The sequence below is a fragment of the Phacochoerus africanus genome, chromosome 1 (assembly GCF_016906955.1).
Source record: "Phacochoerus africanus isolate WHEZ1 chromosome 1, ROS_Pafr_v1, whole genome shotgun sequence".
NCBI classification, from domain to species: Eukaryota; Metazoa; Chordata; class Mammalia; order Artiodactyla; family Suidae; genus Phacochoerus; species Phacochoerus africanus.
Genome location: NC_062544.1, coordinates 147,364,964 through 147,386,090, shown reverse-complemented (window position 1 = coordinate 147,386,090; position 21,127 = coordinate 147,364,964). Strand labels below are relative to the sequence as shown.

Here is a 21,127-nt window from a genome sequence, read left to right as displayed (position 1 = left end):
CCTGTTCACATCACCTACGTGGGTGTACATCACTCACCTCCGTTAACATCACGAGGCCCAGAAAATAGGAGATGATCGATAGGGCCAGGATGAGCAGCTCTCGCCGATAGCCCCTCCGAAAGACCTTGGGGTACATGTCCACCACAGCGGTCACGAGGCTTTCCACACACACGAACTGGACGGGGTAGATATGATGGTGTGAAGCCCAAGAGAAAGGCTGTTCTTAGTGGCCCTGGGCCCTGTGCCTAAACCCTGGGCCATACTTACACTGACCTGAGAATAAAATCAATAACCCTGACACTTAGCGAACTTCAGCAGACCCATTTAACACAGGAGGACCCTGAGGCTCAGAGAGGGGAAGTAACCTATCCAATGCCTCTCAGCAAGGAATAAGTAGGGTCACGACTTGAAGAACTAAGGTCTTCTGACCCCCTTCCCCACCCCCATACACTGCCTGCCATATGCCTATGTGCTGGGTCAGTGACTTCAATGAGACCCAGCCTCTGCCTGGGAAGCCAGATGGGAGTTTCTTTAACTGTCCTGAGAGCTGAGGTCTGTGCTGGTGGCAGCTCTGGTCAGTCTGCGATGGGACTTGACTTGCTTGTCCTCCAAGACTGTGACAGTTCCCCTGCCCTCTGCTTCTGGTTGGCAGGCATCCCTCTGCTGGATGGACAGTCAGGTGAGCCAACACCTAGCTCTTGCGTGTGAGTTGGGCAAGTCTTTGCGCCTGGCCAGACTGGGCAGAGCTTGAGCCGCTAAGCACCTGTGTCCCACCATGCTAAGAGAGGGCCAGGTCCAGGATCCCTTGCATTCCTACTCACCCGCCAACACCCAGCCCAAATACCCCAATGCACCCCTCCCCCACTCCTGGGGTTCTCCCAGCACTGTGGGAAGATCTGCATGAGCCTTTTCCTGCCTGCTCCTTCTTGACCCCCCCCTCTTCCAGGCTCTGTCCCAACCCCTCATCCCATGGGGTTATATCTGTCTCCTTACACGAAGGTGAGACCCCAGAGGGCAGGGGCCAAGTCATTTTTATCTATCTCCGGTGGCACAGAGGAGATGCTCAGAAAATGTTTGATAAATGGCGAACACATGGTGCTTGCTGAGTGCTGGGCTCAGTTCTAAGCAGTTAACAGATTTTAATTTACTTAATATCCATGTGTTAAGTGCTATTATTACCCCCATTTTGTAAATGAAGACACAGAAGCATAGGCATGTAAGGAACTTGCCCCAAAGTCACAGAGGCAACATCATAGAGCCTGAATTTGAATCAGGCAATCTTGTACCAGAGGCTGGGTGGCACTGGGGGGTCACCGTATGAGAGCACTCCCTTCCCTGGAGCCATTCCTTGGCTCCAGATCCTTTCTGATTCACCTCTATTTCCTCAGGAAAAGTATTTCCATCCTCACTATGCAAAGGGCTGTAGCACAGAGAGGTGAAGTGACTACCCTGGAGTCACACAGTTGGCAAGAGTCAAACCCAGGCCTATCTGACTCCAATGCCCAGGTTCCCAGCCTCTAGGCTGCCCAGCCTCTACAGCTGTGCTCATGCTTTCTCTGGGGTCCCCAGGGAGGGAAGGAGATGCAGATGCAGGGGAGGCTGTTGATACAGCTCCTCAATTGGAGAGACATGAGAGCAGGTGGCCTAAGAGGCACACAGACCTGGGTGCATGTCCCAGCTAGTCACTCGCATTTCTGAGCCTCAGTTTCTTCCTCTGCAAAATGGGGCTAACCAAAGTTGGAGGGGGGCTAGTCCACGTGGTTATCATGATTAAGAACAAAGGACACGGGCCTGGCACACAGTAAGTGCCATTCACACCTGGGGGTGAGCAGAGCAGCCATCCGCCCTCTGGGCCCCCAGGCCCCCTTTGCAAACAGAGTATCTCATTCCCAGTGTGGGCCTGCTTAGCCCAGGGACTCAGAGCTGAGGCTTGGCCCCCGCATCCCTCTGTGGAGGCAGGCCTGTCACTGTCACACATAAGCCGGCGATCCCTCCTGAGGCCTCTGCCCGCAACAAAGGAGGTGACGGTTATCAGCAAAAACACCCGGTGCTTCTGCAGCTCAGCTTAGCAGTTTCTGAGAAACCATCCAGGAGAAGAAATTGGACTTGGCTGGGTTGATAGGTAGGCCAGCCATGGGGTTTGGGTGCTAAGTGACTCACACAAGGTCACAGGTTGGGGGCAGCGCTTTGCCAAGAGACCCCCGCCTGACAGCAGAGTGACTGGCTCTGGCTGGAAGGCCTTCTCTGGGGCTCAGGGGAACCCGCTGCAATAGGGCAGCAGGGCAGAGGGCAGATTTCTGGGACTGAAGAGGGCCTGGAGGTCACAGGATTCTGGCAGGAAAACCAAGGAGAGGGTTGGAGGAGGGCTGGGAGGGTGCTGGGCTGAGTTTTGCAATGTGAGAAGATGTAAGTGCTTGCATTCTTGTGGAGAGAAAGGAAAATACTCACAGATAAATTGCTAGTTCTAACTACACATTCTTCGCTGAGGAAGGCAGGCTGCCAAGGGGAGGGTGGCTGTGGAGAGGCCCTCAGGCTGCAAAGAGAGGCAGGTGGGTGGGATGTGTGTGGCGGGGTACTGGTGGTGGTACTGAGGACATGTGGGACCCCAACACAGAGATGAAGGAAGAAGATGCTGTTCCACATCCCCGTGTCCTCTGTGACCTGGCTTGGTGCTGACAACCAGGACCAGGAGGTGGTGTGTAGGCCCCAGGGTGTTCCTGAGAGCCGCATCTGGCTTTCCCGCCCTCCTGGGCTGGGCGCCCCCTTACCTGGCTGTCCAGGCCTAGGAAGATGAGCATCATGAAGAACAAGGTGGCCCACAGTGGGGAGAGAGGCATCATGGTGACAGCCTTGGGGTAGGCGATAAAGGCCAGGCCGGGGCCTGGAGAGGAAGGAGAGAGAGAGGTGCCAGGTGGAGTCCAGTCCCACATTCAATTGTTGGTTTAACCCACTGGTACTGAGTGCTTCCTTTGTGCTGTGCTTCATTCTCACTCAAATCAGGTAACTCTCCCGGCTACCCCATGCTATTGGTACTGCCTGATGCCCACTGTGCGGCTGAGCAAGCTGAGGCATAGAGAGGGAAGCAAGGGTCTAGAAGGGTCAGGATTCAAGCCCAGGTTGGTCTGACACCCAGACCTTCCTCTGCACAGACCTTTTGCTACTCTTCCTATGGGGGTAGGTGACAGGGGAGAAGGGAGGCATTCTTACTAAAATGCAGGTTCTTAGGCCCACCCCAGAGATTCTAATTTAGTTGGTCTAGGGTGAGGCAAGGCCCAGGCACTGGATGATTCCCAGGTAAGTTGTTAAGAGTCCAGACTTGGACAAATGCTGATTACCCAGGCCTGCCTCTTCCTTTGGGCTCTTCCTCTCAGTTCCCAGGTCACTCTCTTGTCTGGCCTGCTCCTAATGGAGGGCTTGTTAGCACGGCCTCAGGACGAGCTTTATTAATGTCAAGGCTGAGATTCTGATGTTCCAGCCCTATAGCGCAGTGGTCAAGGGTTCAAATAAATCCTGTCTTTTACTGTGAGCTCTGCCTCTACCTCTTCAGCTGGAAAAAGAGAACAATGGAGTCCTACCTAATAAGGTGGTTTTAAGAATTCAATGGGATGATGCAGAATATGGGAAGCACTTCATAAGGTAAATGTTCAAAAAATTCATTCTGATTATGTTTTTTTATCTTACAAACAGCCTTGTTAAAGTCCAGTTTACCACAATAAGCATTCGCTTTAAGTGTATAGTTCAATGAATTTTGAAAAGTGGATATACCCAGATACTACCACTGCAATTAAGATATAGGACATTTCTACCATTGCCTGGGGTCCCTCTGCAGAGTCTCTACCCTTGCTTCCTGTCTTTGTTCTAGGAAAGCATTGATCTAATTTTTTTTCACCTTGGATTATCTCTGTTCATCCTACCTAGGAGAGTGGAATTACCAGGTCATATGGTAATCATGTTTAACTTTCTAAGACATGCCAAACTGATTTCCAAGGTAGTTGTGTCATATTACATTCCTACCAGCAATGTTTGAGAGTTCCAGTGGCTCCACAACCACTTGATGTTGTTGGCTTTTTTTTTGCCTTTTTTTTTTTGTTGTTGTTGTTTTTTAGGGCCACAGCATATGGAAATTCCCAAGCTAGGGGTCTAATTGGAGCTACAGCTGCTGGCCTACACCACAGCCGTAGCAAGGCAGAATCTGAGCTGCATCTGTAACCTACATCACAGCTCATGGCAATGCCAGATCTTCAACCCACTCAGCGAGGCCAAGGATCAAACCCACATCCTCATGAATCCCAATCGGGTTCGTTAGCTGCTAAGCTAAGAAGGGAACTCCTGTCAGTATTTCAAATTTAGTCATTATAGTAGGTGTGAAGTATTATATCATTATGGTTTTAGTTGGTATTTCCCTGATGACTAACAATGTAGAATAAAGTATCTTCACATATCCTTCACATACCTTCTTCTGGGAAGTACCTCTTGATTCTTTGCCCATTTTTGATTGGATTGTTTCCTTTTTGTTGAGTAGTAAGAATTCCTTATATATATTTGGGGTATAAATCTTTTATGAGAAAGAAGCATTATGAATATTTTCTTTAAGTCCGTGGCTTGCCCTTTCATTTTTTGGTGTTGTGTGAAAAGCAGTTTAAAATCTTCCCATTATTTGTTGCTGGCATACTGTAGATTTTTGGTTATTGTCTTTTTATCCCACGACCTTAATAAATTCACTTAGTAATTTTTGGTAGGTTTCTTAGGATTCTTCTATGTGGTCAATCAGGTTGTTTTATGAATGAAGACAGTCTTTATTCTTCCTTTCCAATCTTAATACTTTTAATTTTTCTTACCTTACCACATTCTCTAGGAATTCCAGTATCATAGAGAATAGAAATGGAGACAACAGGAGTTCCTGTCATGGCTCAGTGGTTAACGAACCTGACTAGTATCCATGAGGATGCAGGTTCAAATCCCTGGCCTCACTCAGTGCATTAAGGATCTGGTGTTGCCATGAGCTATGGTTCAGGTCACAGATGTAGCTCAGATCCCACAAAACTGTGGCCATGGCATAGGGCAGCAGCTACAGCTCCAATTTGACCCTTAGCCTGGGAACCTCCATATGCCACAAGTGCAGCCCTAAAAAGACAAAAGACAAAAAAAGAAATGGAGACAACATATATCTTTGCTTTGTTTTTGATTTTAGGGAGGAGCGTGCAATATTTAATGGCCAGGAAATTAACACTAGTACACACTCTTGATTAAACTACAGAACTTATTCATATTCCACCAGTTTTTCTCCTTATATCCTTTTTGTTTCTGTTCCAACGTCCAGTTCAGGATTCCACACTGCACTTCATGGTTGCTTGTCTTTGGTTTCCTCCAACCTGTGGAGTTGTATGTCTTTACTCTCTTCTAAGCCCTTTTTTTGTCTTTAATAACCTTGATATTTTTGATGACTACTGATCATTATTTTGCAGAATGTTCCTCGATGTACATTTGCCTTATGTTCTCATTATTAAACTGAAGTTATGCATATGTTGGGCAGGAAACCTATAGAGATGATGCTGTGTCTTTCTCAGTTTATCATAACAGTTGACACAGGATGCCAATAAACCTTAGCACAGGAGATGGTGACCTTGATTATTTGGGTAAGTTGGTGAATGCCAATTTTCTCCATTCTTAAGGTACTATGTTTCCCTTTGTAATTGGTAAATATTTGGGGGAGGATATTTATTTCATTTTTAATTTTTTTTCTTTTTAGGGCTGGATCTGTGGCAGATGGAAGTTCCCAGGTTAGGGGTCAAATCCCAGCTGTAGCTGCTGGCCTATGCCACAGCCACAGCAATGTGGGATCTAAGCCATGTCTGCGACCTACACCACAGCTCCTGGCAACGCTGGATCCTTAACCCCCTGAGTGAAGTCAGGGATGGAACCTGCATCCTCATGGATACTAGCTAGGTTTGTTACCGTTGAGCCACGATGGGAACTCCACTGGGGAGGGTATTTTGAGATCATGAAAACATCCTGTTTCAGGTCAAACTTTTACCCATTGATTTTATCATCCACTGGTGGAATATGCCTGCAACAATTATTTCCACGGCATTTGCCTAGTAGGTTTTACATTTTTTTTCTATTCCTCCTACATTTACTAATTAGAATTCTTCTGTAAAGAAGAGCTGTCTCTTCACATCCACTTATTTGTTTATTCAACTCTTATTCATTTCAGGTATGGACTCCTGGGTACTTTGTTTATTTTAGGGGTCATAATCCAATATTACCATTATTTATTTTGCTGTTCAAATTGCCCCAGGTTTGGCCACTGGGAACTTCTTCAGGTTGATTTCTGTGTCCTTTTGATATACTTCCATCCTTTTTTTTGAGCACTTTCTTACTTTGGGGGCACCACAAAATGTCCCAGCTTCATCTAGTCCTGCTGCAGCATTCAAATCAACTGCTTCTCCAAGGAGCTTATATTCATTACATTAGAAAATGGTGTTTAGAAACCAAGATCTAGCCACTGGATATGCTCACGGCCACTGGAGTATCATTGCTCAGAGGCCCTCTCAGCACACAGAGCTAGGAAACATGTCTACATATATTTACCGACACAAACAGACATAAAAATGTTTCTATGCCTACTAGCATATATATTAAAATCATGAGTCCACACTAACACCTCCAATTCTAATTCCAGTTCATTCTTAGCTTAGCGTTCCTTATTTCTAACTTCTTTTTCAGACAGTAAAAAATCTGCCTTTAGTTATCTACATGGACTTGTTTAATCCTAACATACATATACAATTGTTACAGAATTGCTAACCCATTTCCCTGTACTAACAAGAGTACATTAATTTTCATTTTTGGCCCTACAGTGTCCGGTCAACACACAGCTTCCTAAAATTCACTTATGTTAGTTCTTTTCTTCCCTATTCTCTTCAATGTGTTTGCATTATTCATTTGCAATACAGTTAAGTTCATTAGTTACTATTTGTATTCCATTTTGGTTCCACCCATATAAAGAACTATTTATTTTGGGTGGTATGTGAAACATGATTGTGGCTCTAAGAATCAGAGTTAATAAAGATATATACTCAGAGGAAGGGTGCTTCTTTCTCATCCTTATTTCTTAATTCCTCCTCTTTTCTATCCCTTTTCCACCCACCCTCATAGGTAAACATTTTCTTTATTTTCTAGTTTCTCCTTTCTATATTTCTTTGGCACAAATAAGCAGACTTATTTTCTTATCTCCTTTTTTCTTACATGATGGGTAGGATACTGTAGATACTTGGTTTTTGAACTTTGATACATACACACTTATTTTTAAAAATACACTTCAATTCCATTTACTTGATTATTTTTCACAGTGCATGGATGTTGAATTTTTTCAAAGACTTCCGGCATCCATAGAGATAATTTTATGATGTATTTCATTTAGGTTATTAACATGGTGATATTTATGGCTTTCTTAAGCATTAAATCACCCTTACGTCATTCCTGGAACAAATCTTTCTTGGACATAGGCTATTACCTTCTTAATGTGATTTTGGATTCTAACATTTTGGATTTGAGTTTGCTAATATTTTATTTAGTATTGATTCATCAATATCCATGAGTGATATTAATCCGTAGTTTTCTTTCTTTGCATTGTCTATTTGGTTTAGATATTATGTTTCATATAATGAGTTAGGGAATTTTATCCCCCTTTCAATGCTCAGAAATAGTTATTAGAGCACTGGGACTATCTGCTCTTGAAGGTTTGGTAGAATTTCTCTGAGAGATCATCTGGGCCTGGCATTTTTTGTGGGTAATTCCTTAATAACTATGTCTATTTCTTTTATGAAACTTGGCCTGTTTAAGCTTTCTAAATCAAATCAGGTCAATTTTAGCAATCTTTAGTTCCCTAGGAAAATATTCATTTCATCTAGGTTTTCAAATTTGTATGCAAAGAGGATTATAAAATAATCTCATGATTTTAAAAAATGTCTTCTGCTTCAATGTTTATTTCCCCTTTGTCATTTCCTATTTTGCTATTTGTATGTTCTCCCTTTCTTTTTTCTTGATCCTTTGGTGATTTGCCTATTTTTATTAAAAAAAAAACTAGAATTTTATTATTTAAAAAAAAAACCCTAAGTCTACTCTTTCTCTATTCTTTACTTCATTACTTTCTGCTTTTATCTTTATTCTATCCTCCCTTGTGCTTTCTTTAAATTCACTTTGTTGTTTTTATTTTTCTACATGGGGTATAATTCATTTATTTTCATTCTTTCACTTTTATTGATTCATGAGTTTAGTGGAGTTTTCTCTTATGGTTAGTTTATTTCTATCTAGGTCTCCTTGCATCTCCAGTTTTTGCTTCATAAAGATTATTGCTGTGTTATTTTGTGCATATGTTCGTGTGATCTTTTTTTTTGTCTGGATTAAGGATTTTCTTTATCTTTGAAAACTGGTAACTTTACTGGAATGTCTTGGAGTTGATCATTCTGGGTTAATATTCCCTAGTGCCCAAGAAGTTCTTTCAATGTATACATTTGGTTCTTTTCTGTTGCTAAAAAGTTTTCTTTGATTATGGTTTTAAATATTATTTACCTTTGTTCCATTGTTTTATTTTTCTTTTCAGGGACTCTGAAATATGAATATTTTTCTTCTTTACCAGTCTTCCATTTCTACTGTTTGGTAGGGATCATTTCCACTTCTTCATATCATATTCATTCACTTGGTGGCTTTCCTTCCTTTTTAAAATGCCCCTTATTGAGACTATTCTCCATGTGACACTCTGCAATTTATTCTTCATTTCTGAGATAATACTGTCTTTTCTTTTTTTCTCATTTTCCCTCCTGATTTCAGTCAACTCTTTTCATTTATTCCTGTTCTTCCCTTCGCCCATTTGTTAAAGTTACTAGTTCAAAGGGTTTTTTCCCCCCCACATCTTCAGAGACTTGTTTGAGTATGTTTAATTTTGTTTGGAGTGTTGATTGGTTTGGTTGGTTTTCAGAGGGGCAGTGTGGTTAGATATATGAGGAGTTTCTACTCCTTATTTTCTGTAATAGTTCTGTATGGACTCCACTTTTCTCTTGTTAATGTTCTTGGGTATTTTATAACAGCCCCGGTGTAACGGCATCCTCTTCTGCCAGAATAGCAAGTCCGGACACTTTAGCAGTCTTTTGTTTTGGAGGAAGGGTGACCACCTCTTCTGCACTCTGACTCTATGGTTGTCTGTTGCCTTGCAGGGCTTTACATTTTATCTCCTTTTCTTGGTCTCCTTCATCACCTCATTGCAGAAGGGTGCTTTTGCTTTCCTTTTTGCCTTTTTTTCTCCCCTAGCAGCTTTGTGTTTCAAATGGTACCTCCTTTAACTGGTGCCTCTTCTTTAAATGGTTCCTGCCCTGTGAAAACACACCTCCTTTGAGTCCCTTCTCTGTAGTCCAGGCTAAGGGATCTGTCTGGATCCCTTCCAGTATTTTCAGATTTAGAGTAGATTTAATCTTTCTTGTGATTGTTTCAAATCAGTCTTAGATCCCTTCAAGAGCTTCTGCTGCAGCTTTGGTATTTTCTGTCTTCTTTTTTTAGGGCCATACCCACAGCAAATGGAAGTTCCTGGGCTAGAGGCTGAATCAGGGATGCAGCTGCAGGCCTACCCCACAGCCACAGCAATGAGGGATCCGAGCCACATCTACAACCTACACTGCAGCTTGTGGCAGCACTGGATACTCAACCCACTGAGCGAGGCCAGGGATCAAACCATGTCCTCATGGATACTAGCCAGATTTGTTAGCATTGAGACACAATGGGAACTCCAATATTTTCTGTCTTCAAGTTATATAGAAGTTATGGTTTTGTGTTGAATTGACTTTTCCCTTCTTGTTTTTTTCTTATTGTTTGGGGAAAAAATTGGGATATAAATAGCTATCAGCTGTCATTGCCCTTACTCAGAAGTCTTACTTTGTCTAATATTTAAAAGAGTTTGTGTAAGATCAATATTATTTCTTTCTTAAATCTTGGGTAGAATTCACTAGTGAACCCATCAGGGCCTGGAGTTTTCTTGATAGAAAGAATTTTGACAATGATTCAAATTTCTTTAAAAAAAATAAAGATCCATTTAGTTTTTCTATTTCTTCTTGAGTCAGTTTAAGAAAATCATGTATTTTTAGGAATTAGTCCATTTAATTCACATTAGCAAGTATATTACCTTGAAGTTGTTCATAATATTTCCTATTCTCATTTTTAATGTCTGTAGGATCTGCAGTCACATCTCTTCTTTCATTCTTTGTGTTTTCTCTAATTTTTCCCCCTTGATTAGTCTTGCCAAGGTGTTACACATTTTGCTATCTGTTCTTATACCAAGTTTTGGCTTTGAAACTTTTCTCTATTGTTTGTATGTCTTACCTTGAATATTTCTTTGCTTCTACTTTGGGTTTAATTTGTTCTCCTTTTTTTTCACCTTCTTCAGATAAAAACTTAATTTTTTTCCTTTAAACCTTTCTTCTTAATTAGGTATTTAAACTTAGAAATGTCCCTATAAGGTCTTGCTGAACAGGGTGAGGGGGCTAGATTCACTTGCCCCTTGCAATTTCTCCAAAGAGCAGGAACTCCTAAAGGAGATCTTGCTCTGATTCACACCCTTAACATACAGCAGGCTTCTACCTGCTTGGCACCAGGAGTGACACAGGATGGTGAAGCAGAAGAGGTCAGAGCCAGGCTGTTCCCCTGGGCTATGTGGAACCACTTCCTGCTGTGAGCTACAGGATCCTCATCTGTACTGGGCAGTATAAAGCCCAGGGCTGCTATCTATGTGAATGGCGCCCCCTGGAGTTCTGCAGGGCACATTCTGCATAGCCATGAATGGAGGCTTCAATAAAGCCTGCTTTATAGAGGGGCTGTGAGCATTTGATGTTGTGTATGAACAATCACCCCAGGACCTGACCAGTGAGTAAATCAATTATGGAACATCTATTTTGTGCAATACCACACAGCCAGTAAAACTCATGATTGAGATCTCTGTTTACTGAGGCAGAAAGCGCTTATGCTTTATTGTGAAGGGAAAATGCAACCTACAGAATACCAAGGATAATATGGCCCAGGTTCCATCAACACAAATACAGCTATATATGCCTGGACAGTCCTGGCAGGAAAACACCAAAGTGTTGCCAGATTTAGTTTGGAGAGTTTTACTTGGTCAATATTTGCACATTTTTCTACAGTGAATATGCTTTCAATCTGAAATAAGAAAAAAAGTTAAAAAATTCAGTTGGCTGTTTTCCTTCCTAGCTGCAACTCCTCTCTGAGCTTCATCTGTAAAATGGAAATAATGATAAAAGGACTAACAATAGGGCTGTGGATATCCTAGCTCACTCAACATCTGAGGTGGGAATTAGTTTGTATTTTTTGCAGAGGAGGAAGCAGGTTCTCAGGGAGGGCAAGGCTCCCACAGAGAAGGTAATGTTCCTTCTTCACAAAGCTGCCCCAGGGTTTAATTTGAGGAAGGAGCAGGGATGTTTTGTGAGGTGCCAGGTGCCTGCCCACAGGGGGCAGTAGGACGGAGTGGTCAGAGCATAGAATGGATTAAATACAGCTCTGTTCCTTCCAGTCTGCAAGATCTTGGGTGAGTGGCCGTATCTCTCTGAGCCTCAGCTTCCTCATCTGTAAACTGGGGGTAGTACAAGTACCACCTTGGAGAGCTGAGCTGAAGATCACATGAGACATTCCTGCCCATAGCAGATACTTGATGATTGACGGCTTTGATCATACTGATATCCTCTGGCCCAGCTCTGGCCCCTACTTCAGCAGGGACCGTTTCTGACAGCCATCATCCAGAGGAAGGACCACCCTGAGTAGTCATGAAGCAGAGCTTGGCGACCAGCTTCTGGCTCCGATGTCCACACCCACCACCCTGCCCAGCATGGGGGCTCAGAGGGGGGCCTTTTTATCTGTGCACATCAGGCAAAACCCCAGACTAGAGTTCTCAGAGAGGCAATGTAGCTCCAGGGGTGGCTGGTATCACAATGAAAGGGGGGCATGATCGGCATTGAATAGATGGAGGCCAGGGAGGCTGGGCCCCCAGCATGCTCCTAACTGTCCCACCAGACATTCCTGTAGGTGAAAAACCTATTCAGATGTGTTGGATGTTAGAGTCTAGCTCTGTCATGTAAACACAAACTCTTTTTGCATTTGGAAGTTCCTAGGCTAGGGGTCAAATCAGAGCTACAGCCGCCAGCCTATGCCACAGGCACAGCAATGTGGATCCATGTCATCTCTGCACTGCAAGCAACACCAGAGCTCATGGCAACACTAGATATTTAACCCACTGAGCGAGGCCAGGGATTGAACCCATATCCTCATAGATACTAGTTGGGTTCATTACCACTGAGCCACAACTAGAACTCCCTATACTTTTTAATACACAATGAATCTTCCAGAATTCAAACACCATGTACATCAAGGAAAGAGTTATTCACTATTTCGTACAATCGCCTTGGCAGCAATAACCTTACCTGTGGTGTGTTTGATAGAAACACATGTCATTTTACACTTAAGTGTTACCAGGACCATGATTCTGTATCTAGAACAAGGGAAATAGGCTCTCCAAGCAGAGGGAACAGCAGAGCTAAAGCCCTGGAGGTGGAAAGGGGGTATGAGCAATGCTGCAGAAGTGGAAGCAGATCACAGTGTGATGAGGCTGAGTGCACACACAGGAGACGCAGTTGGTGGGGAGGCCAGAGGAGCTGGGCAGTGCAGGAGGCCGCCCAGGGGCTGTGCTGAGAGGTCAGTACTATAGGAAGCCAAAACAGGCTGTTGATCAGGGAGGGACATGTCCTGGTTTGCACTCTGAAAAAAAAAAATCACTCTGCAGGCATGGAACAGGACAGAAAGGATAGTAGTGGAGACAGTGCCGTCAGGTAGTGAGTGGTGATGGTGCTCAGGGCTGATGGTTCCCCTCCAGGAACCTGGTGTGTGGATGGGCAGGGGGCCCCCTCCACTCCTGAGACCTGAGCCCAGGAGAAGAGTGGGCTGGGAGAAGGGTCGCATCTCCACTTTAGCAAACTTACCTGACTCTGCCACCTCGGCAATGGGCACCCCCTGCTCGTACGCCATGAAGCCCAGGACCGAGAAGATGGCAAACCCGGCCACGAAGCTGGTGCCGCTGTTCAGGCAACAGAGCATGATGCAGTCCCTGTGGGGGGCAGCACGAGGGCACGGGTCAGAGCAGGCAGAACCTGTGCCGTGCAGGAATGTTCTGTCTGAGCACCACAGCTGTCCTGTGGGCCAGGGCAGTCCCAGTGTTTGGGGAATCCCTGTGTCTCACAGAGGGGAGGAGGCTAGCCCCTGATCACACAGCTCTTCCTGTGTTTCTAGGAGATGGAGTAAGTCATGGACCAGAAGCATGGATAGGGGATGGGAAGAAAGGGAGGCTGGCAAGTAGGAAAATGCACAAGCAGTGAGGAAAGACCTGGAAACAAATCAATGTTCCTGCAAATTCCTGGTAGGAGAAAACCAAGGGAAGCAAGAGATGTGTGATTTTCTGGGAGCTCAAAGCAAGGACATAAGCCTTGGAGAGGAAGGGCTGCTTTTTGGTCAGTGGAGCAGCTTTGGGAGAGACACCCTTCCCAGTCTCCCTCTTCACTAGGGCAGCATCTCAGACCTTGCTGCAAGCCTCTGCTCTGCTGCTGCGAGGGGCAGCCCCTTCCAGGCCAGACCCCTCATGGAGGGCTTTACCCAAGCAGTGACTGTCCTCTGCTCTTGGGAAGGGCTCACTAGCAAAGAAGTGCCAGCATTCAGCTGTGACCCAGGAGGAATCAGACTACGAACAACCAGGGTTTGCCAAGATGAGGAAGATGGAACCCTCACAACCTGGCCACTTCAACCTCGGGCTGTCCATCCCCACAAAGCTGGGTCAGGGAATCAGTGGCTCAGGATCCCAGCCGTTGTAGAGTGTGTGATGGGAGGAGATGTCAGGCTCACAGTCCCTGTAATGCTCCACTTTAGAGGAGGAGCTTGGGGTGGTCTGTCCAACCTCCCACCTGATGCATGAGCAACCTACAGCATCCCTGCAGTGGATGCCAGCTGGCCTCTGCTCCCACCTGACAAGCAGTACCAGCCACCTCACTCTGAGGTGCTCTGCTTCCTAGAAGGCTCTGGCTGTGTTTGACCAGTATCCACCTTCTCTGGTAAGTCCCAGTTCTAATCCCCCAAGCAGCCTGGAGAGCTGAAGACGGCGGTGCTATGTCCCCTTGAGTTTTTAGTTTGCTCAATAAAACTTCCCAATTCCATTCCTAATGCTCCTCATTCTGCGTGTGATCTGAAATTGACTCCAACTTGTTCAGCCCCTCTTCAAATGTCATATCTGAGACTGAGTACAAAACTCAAGAACGAGGCGGACTCTCATCTCTTCTCTGGACATCACACTGTGTAATACAGCCAGAGGCGACACTACTATTGTTGACTCTGACCTCCAGTTGCCTTGCATTGACCCGAGGAATCAAGGGCAGAGTGGAAGGAGCCTGAGTCCAGGGGTCAGGAGCCTTGGGTTCCAACTGTCCCTGCAGTATCTGCTCTAGGGTCTGATCTTTGCACTGTAGACAAGGTGGCTTGGACAACAGGGTCTCTTGGGCCTTGTGATTGATTAAGTCATTTTTCAACAAATAGTTACTCCCATACCTTTTTCCTTGGGATGGAGTATATTTCCTGTTCCATTGCTTTGGCCAATGAGATATTAGTAGATACGACACAAACAGAGGCTTGACATGTGCATGTGTAACTGGGCTTGTTCTTTATCCCTTCTGTGATCTGCCATGAGAAGGAATTCCCTGGGGAGCTGCTGTCCCTGCAGCCAGAATGTACACATGGAGTGGGCTTGAGCCTGGCCTGGACCCTGGCTCCAAACCTGCCCAACCCACAGCCTGAAGAAAACCAACCAACCAGCAGACTTGTGAGCAATAAAAGCAAATGCTTGTGGTAAGCCACTGAGTTCTGTGGCTGCTTGTTACACAGCATGCTTGTGGCAGTGAGTGACTGACATACAGGTCCCTTCAGACACTGTGGACACAGGCTGGGCTGCAAGCCTGATCTCCTCCCAAGGGAAATTCAGCTCAGCCCAAGAGGGCAAAATTACTCCTATTGTTGGGAGAAAGCTGCCTCACCTGCCTCTTTCCTGCCCCTACTTATCCAACAGTGCAAAACAAGGTGGCACAGTAAAGAAGGAAGGTGTTTTCTTCATAGCCTCTCCATCCTAGAATTATCCTGTGTCTTTTGGACCCATAGTGTTGAACACTGTCACTGAATCCTGAGGCCCAGAGAGGGGAGTCATATACGCAAGCTGTCTGTCACCTGCTGGTGAAGCAGGGATATGAATCCAGTTCTCGGACGCCAAAGCCTATGCTTTTTCTAGAAGCTACAGAGAAACAATGCTCCCTAAGAATTCAGATTTCCAAATTCTTCCTTTTGGAAAATTATCCTTGTGTGTCTATGAAAACAAATATCCCTTATTGCAAGGTCCCCATCTTTCCCCAGAGCGACTTCCTGACACCACAGGGGCAGAGCCTCTGAGCAGACCTGAAGTCCCTTCGGGCCCTGTGCCCTTACCCCAATCCTCAGAGCACCTCACCTCCAAGCAGAGGGAGCTTAGCGCCTGGTGCTCTAAAGTGAGGATTTTCGCCGCCTGGTTGGTTCCAGCCCCATCCCTCTAATTCCTTCCCCACAGGACACCTTCTAGGTGAAAAGCTATGTAACAAGTGCTTTGAAGTTGGCAGGAACTGAGCTGAGCTTTGAAGACCTCCAGAAGCTATTATGCTGTCAGAAGAGAGGGTATTAATTTACTCCCTCTGAGATGGGAAGATCTGCTTGCGGAACAATTTGGAAGCGGAAATAAAAGGAGCCTTCAGATTGTGCAATGTCACCTAGGGGATTTGCTTCCGTCTGTTGACGTGACGGGAAAAAAACCCTGCCTGTGGGGTGGGAAAGCAGAGGGATCTGGGGCGGTCAGCATATTTCACTCATGCACTTGGGGGGGGGGAAGAAAGTTGTCCCTGATGACAAGGCAGTCTTGGCGAAATCCTTGTTGACTGCAGCAGTTGGGAAAGAAATGACCATGCGAGTGAGGAACAGGGGTGCAGGAACCAGGCTCAAAGCCACGTTCCATCTCTGGCAATGTGAACAGGAGCAAGTGATTGCCCCCTCCCCCAGGCCACAGTTTCCTCATCTGTATGACGGTGGAGTCCCTTCCTCGCTTCCTTATGTGTTAGCCACTGCTCTCCTAGGACCCAGAGCATGTCCCCTTGGAGCTGATGGCCTGGCTGGAGGTAATGTACAGTAGTGAACTAGGGATTTGTGTAATGCCCAGCACAGAGAGCTGCTGCGGCTGGACGATGGCTGCTGAGGCCAAGAGCTGTATGAGGACAGCATCCGTCCCCTACATGCCAAAGGGGTCATGTTCAACCTGGGCCAGACATCTGTCTGCTGCTTCCCCAGACTTTCTCTCTCTCTTTTTTTCTTTTTTTCTTTTTTGGCCACCCTGGAGCATATGGAGTTCCAGGGCCAAGGATCAGATCCTAGCCAGTGGCATTACCACTGTGGCAATGCCAGATCCTTAACCAACTGTTCCAGGCCAGGGATCAAAATGTAACCCAGTGCTCCCAAGATACCACTGATCCCACTGTGCCATAGCGGGAACTTCTGCCTTTCTCTTCTTGTCTATGGTTCTATTTTGTATCGTGGCTGACAGAGCTCTACCTTTCATGCCCGAAGCCCCCTTCCTATGAATGCATGAAAGACAAAAGGATCTTCTGAACAACCTGGTCTGACCCCCTACCGCTCCATCATCACTCTGTCCAGACATACCCAGTGACCTCTCTGCCCAGGGGACAGCAAAGCTCACTGCCTGATGGGGCACTGGTTTCCCCGGTGCCCTTCCCTCCAGCATGCTGGACCTGCCTGCTTTCACTGTCTCAGTTTCCCCAGGTTGCACTCTCCATAGACAGGAGCTATGTCTATTGGGCAGCAATCCAGGCATCTCACACTGGCACACAGAGCACATGGCTGTCCTAATGAATGGGGTGGTAAACCCATCACAGAGCTAGCTCTCAGAGAGGATGCAGCAGGGCCTGGCATGGGGATGAGAAGACTGGAGCTGGAGTCCGGCTCCACCACATCCAGCCAGGGGTCGACATCCACGAGCCTCAGTTTCCCTACCTTGAAGATGGGGATGACATGGGAGGGACTTCACTAACAGAAGTTCTCCGAAATGAAGTCTCATGGGAGTCACACAACTGCCAAGTGATGTGGCCATTTCATCCATGTTCCCATCCCACCAGCAGAGTATGACATGGCCCTTCGCACTGTACCCTTGCCCCCACCAAACAGAGTTTGTTTTTAGACTGCAGCTCATTTGCTAGTTGGGGCAAATGAACTCATTTTAAGAGCATATTGCTGATTTTTCTCTTGTTCTTCTTGTGTTTTTCACAAGGTTCTACCTGTATTCTTTACATATTAGGATACAAACCCTTTGGGTATCATCTTATATGTTGTTAGTATGCCCTTCAATTTTGTAGGTGATTTTCACAATTTGGTTTTTTGGCCATGAGATCAAACCTGTGCCACAGCAGCGACCTGAGCCACTACAGTGACTGCACTGGATCCTTAACCCACTGAGAGAGGCCAGGGATTGAACCTGCAACCTCATGGTTCCTAGTTGGACTCGTTTCCGCTGAGCCACTAGGGAACTCCTACACTGGATCCTTAACCCACTGAGCCACAGGGAAACTCCAATTTTTTTCACAATGTTTTGTTTGGAGATGTAATACAGAGGCTATGTGGATAATATTTGTACTAATGCATGATTTTTTAAAAAAATTATAAAAGCCATACATAACCAAAAGCAAAGAGAAGACAAAACAAAACATTTTAACTGTATAGGAAGGTGTAGGTGGAAAAAACCTGTCTATTCATCTCTGACTTCCCAGGCCCTCTCTTCAGAGGTGGCTCTTTTTAATAGTTTTCTGTGTCTTTCCAGAAATTTTAGAAGTTCTAGATTTTTATGGGAACCAATCTGTCACTTTATTCCTTCCTGATTTAATTATCCTGATGTTTTCTATATCTTTTTCACTATGAAAACAATATTTCACTCCTTTTAGGGTAGTTTTCTTTTTAAAAATATTTAACTCTTGAATCAATCTGACACTTATTAAGGGGCATATGTGGGACAAGATATGAGGATCTCTCTTATTTTCCCCCCAGTACTTACCTATCTCAGAGTTATTTGCTGAAAAACCCTGCCGTTTTCAATTAATTTGTGTTTGGGGATGGCTTCCCTGCCATTCTTCCCTGAGACTGTACCTGAGTAAGGAATTCTGGATCTCTGTGTAAGAGCTGCGCTGTCCAGTCCAGCCATCCCTGCATAGTCACCTACTGTGACCAGGCGCTGATTCAGGGGTGCAGGGACCTCAGCAACCAGGCCATTGGCCTAGAGTTAGAGACCAGGGTGCAAAGTTCACTTTTGCCAGGCATTGCTGGGTGACCGTGTGCAAGTCCTTGGGCCTCTGTGGGTCTTAGCCTCAAGGTGGAGCCCAGGCTGCAGGTGTGGGACCAGGCAGCCAGGGTCAGACAGTCTGAGGCTCACCTCTCCATGAGCCTCCTCTCAATAGGCACAGCCAGCCGCAGGAAGCCAGGGAGGGAGGGGGCTGTCAAGAAAGTGGGCACTGGCCACTCCAGATGGGACTTGAGAGGTCCCCACAACCAAGTGAGAAGCAGCAGGAAGGATTTTCCTGAACAAAAGGCAGAAGAACAAGGCCCTTGGTGTTGGAAAGCCCAGGTTCAAGGCCCAGCAGTGGCACTTACTTGCCGTGTGACCTTGGGTTAATTCACGTGGGATAAACCTCTGCTGTACAGGGTAGGATGGAGGCTGTAATAGAATCCAAGCAGACCCACTCTGCAGTCTGGAATGTACTCTGATGACATCTAGTATTCTCCTAGCTCCTCTGGTGCTCCACCCTTTGACCCTGGGGTAGGGGTGGCTGGCAAATAGCCCATCTGTCTCCTCCTGGTCCTGCAAGGTGGCAGGGTGACTGTGAACTAGCCAGGCTCTTGGGGTTTGACGGAGAGCTGGCAGGGCATGGGGAACACTCACCTGTAGCAGTTGTTGTTATAATTGTTATAGCTTCCCAGAGCAGTCAGACAACCCAGGCAGATGGCATAGGAGAAAAAGATCTGCGTCCCGGCGTCTACCCAGACCTGTAGGAAGGCACAAACAAGTTGGCACAAAGAGAAGTCGAATGTCTGGCAAGGGGGTCGCCCTCTTCTCTGAAATGCCCCTCCACACACACACCTTACCTCCAAAAAAAAAAAAAAAAAAACTCCGCAAAGGGACAATCAAATGTCCTCATTTCAGGAACGTGTTTTTTAGAAGTTCTATTCTTGAGGTGATTAAAATATAATGTCCTTAATTAAATACAGAATTTTCTGGATATGATGGACAATAGTTCACCAAAGAGCAAGAATTCGGGTGTTTAGGACTCTGCTCCAGATGTGTGACCTTAGACATGTTACTTAACCTCTCTGAGGCTTAGTCTCCTCATCTGCAAAGTTCCCTCTCAGGATCACTAAAGCCAAAATGAGTGATTTTTCTTCTTTGTGATTAAGGTCACCATAAGAAAAGCACTTGCAGATGTTTTTGAACTCACAGAGCTGAATGGTGTGGGGACCATTCACCACTTGGCCCAGTTACAATGAAGCCCCCAGTTTTCCGACAGATCTAGGGGCTTCTCTCACTCTGCCCTGTGCCCTTAGCCAGAGGGCAGTGAAAAGGGGAGAGGGGAGGCCTGACAAAATAATAACCTTTATCATCTTTCCAAAGAGGTGCCTTTGGGGCTTCCTGTGTGTGGTACATATGGAAACTACTTTCTTTGTCTCCAAATTTCCTTCTAACAAAAACTTGTCATGGATGGTGTGACACACACAACAGGAAATACATTGCCCTGGGCTCTCTTGGAGCCCATTTCTAGAAGTTACAGAGGAAAATCCATGGCTAAAGCCAAATGCAGCTGAGAAGACAGACACTTGAGAATCAAGTGACATATAGAGTAAAGGCCTTTACACTAAATACAAATACTAGCAAACATTTGCTAAGCACTTACAATGCACCAGGCACTGCTGCTGAGCCCTGTACACATTCCTGCATGTGAAATTCACAGCGAACCCATGTAATAGGTGCTATTATTGGCCCCCTTCTACAATGGAGGAAACTGAAGAACTGGGAGGTTGAGTAACTGGCTCAAGACCACACAGCTGGGTCCAAGGAGACCCACCTCTGGCTTTAACCAGTCCCAGAATTTCAGAAGTCCTCAGGTATAAACTCCCACCCAATACAGGACTCTCTTCTGAGTATTCCCGACAGACTAGTCTCTGCTTGATTACCACCAGTGACGGGGAGCTCACTATCTTTTGACTCAGCTTTTTTCTTCTTTAGAAAATTTTGACTATTAGAACACTTCTTAAAAAGAGAGGAAATCTCTCTTCCTGTGTGCCTAGTTCTGGGGCCACCTGGATCACATCTCCTTCTCCCATGTGGTAGCATTTCAGACATGTGACGAACCCTCTACGACTTTCCCTTTTCCAGGCAAAATGTCTCTATTTCCTCTCTCTTGGGGATTCAATTACAAGTACAATTCACTCTACCCTAGATTTACTCATTTGTTAAATCACTCAACAAATACTTACTGAAAACGAGGACCATGATGCCACTGCCTCTTGACCTAAAAAATGAATACTCCCCCCACCCCCAAAGTAAGGCCTTTGCATTTAGTGTCTTGGAATTAAATGAGGAAACTGGTTCTCAAGAAATTTTCAGAGGGCATGTTAAAGAAGATTGGTCTTGATGGGAGGTGAGAAAAGAACACCCAGAATTGAGGGATTTGGTGGATGGGGGTGAAACACTAGATGATGGGCTGGTTTTATAAAGAGTTTGGAGGTATAAAGTGGGAGAAAGGGGTCTAAGCATAATCTAGATAAGGCACCCAAGTGAGTTGTTCAGGAGACGGGTAGGAGGTCTAGGGCTAAATACTGTGGTCTGGACTAGAGACACAGAATTTTTTTTTTTTTTTTGGTCTTTTTGCCTTTTTCTAGGGCCGCTCCCGCGGCATATGGAGGTTCCCAG

The 21,127-nt window shown here is 45.6% G+C and overlaps 1 protein-coding gene across 1 annotated transcript in view; it reads right to left on the bottom strand.

The window, feature by feature from the left end:
* The window catches only part of SLC6A11 (solute carrier family 6 member 11), a 116,559-nt gene that overhangs the window by 10,618 nt on the left and 84,814 nt on the right, over positions 1 to 21,127 (bottom strand). Inside the window, exons 7-10 of the mRNA XM_047780844.1 lie at positions 19,103 to 19,206; positions 13,032 to 13,156; positions 2,769 to 2,881; positions 38 to 175 (exon numbers count right to left, since the gene is read on the bottom strand). Coding sequence (XP_047636800.1) covers positions 38 to 175; positions 2,769 to 2,881; positions 13,032 to 13,156; positions 19,103 to 19,206 — 480 coding nt within the window. The remainder of the gene's footprint in view (positions 1 to 37; positions 176 to 2,768; positions 2,882 to 13,031; positions 13,157 to 19,102; positions 19,207 to 21,127) is intronic.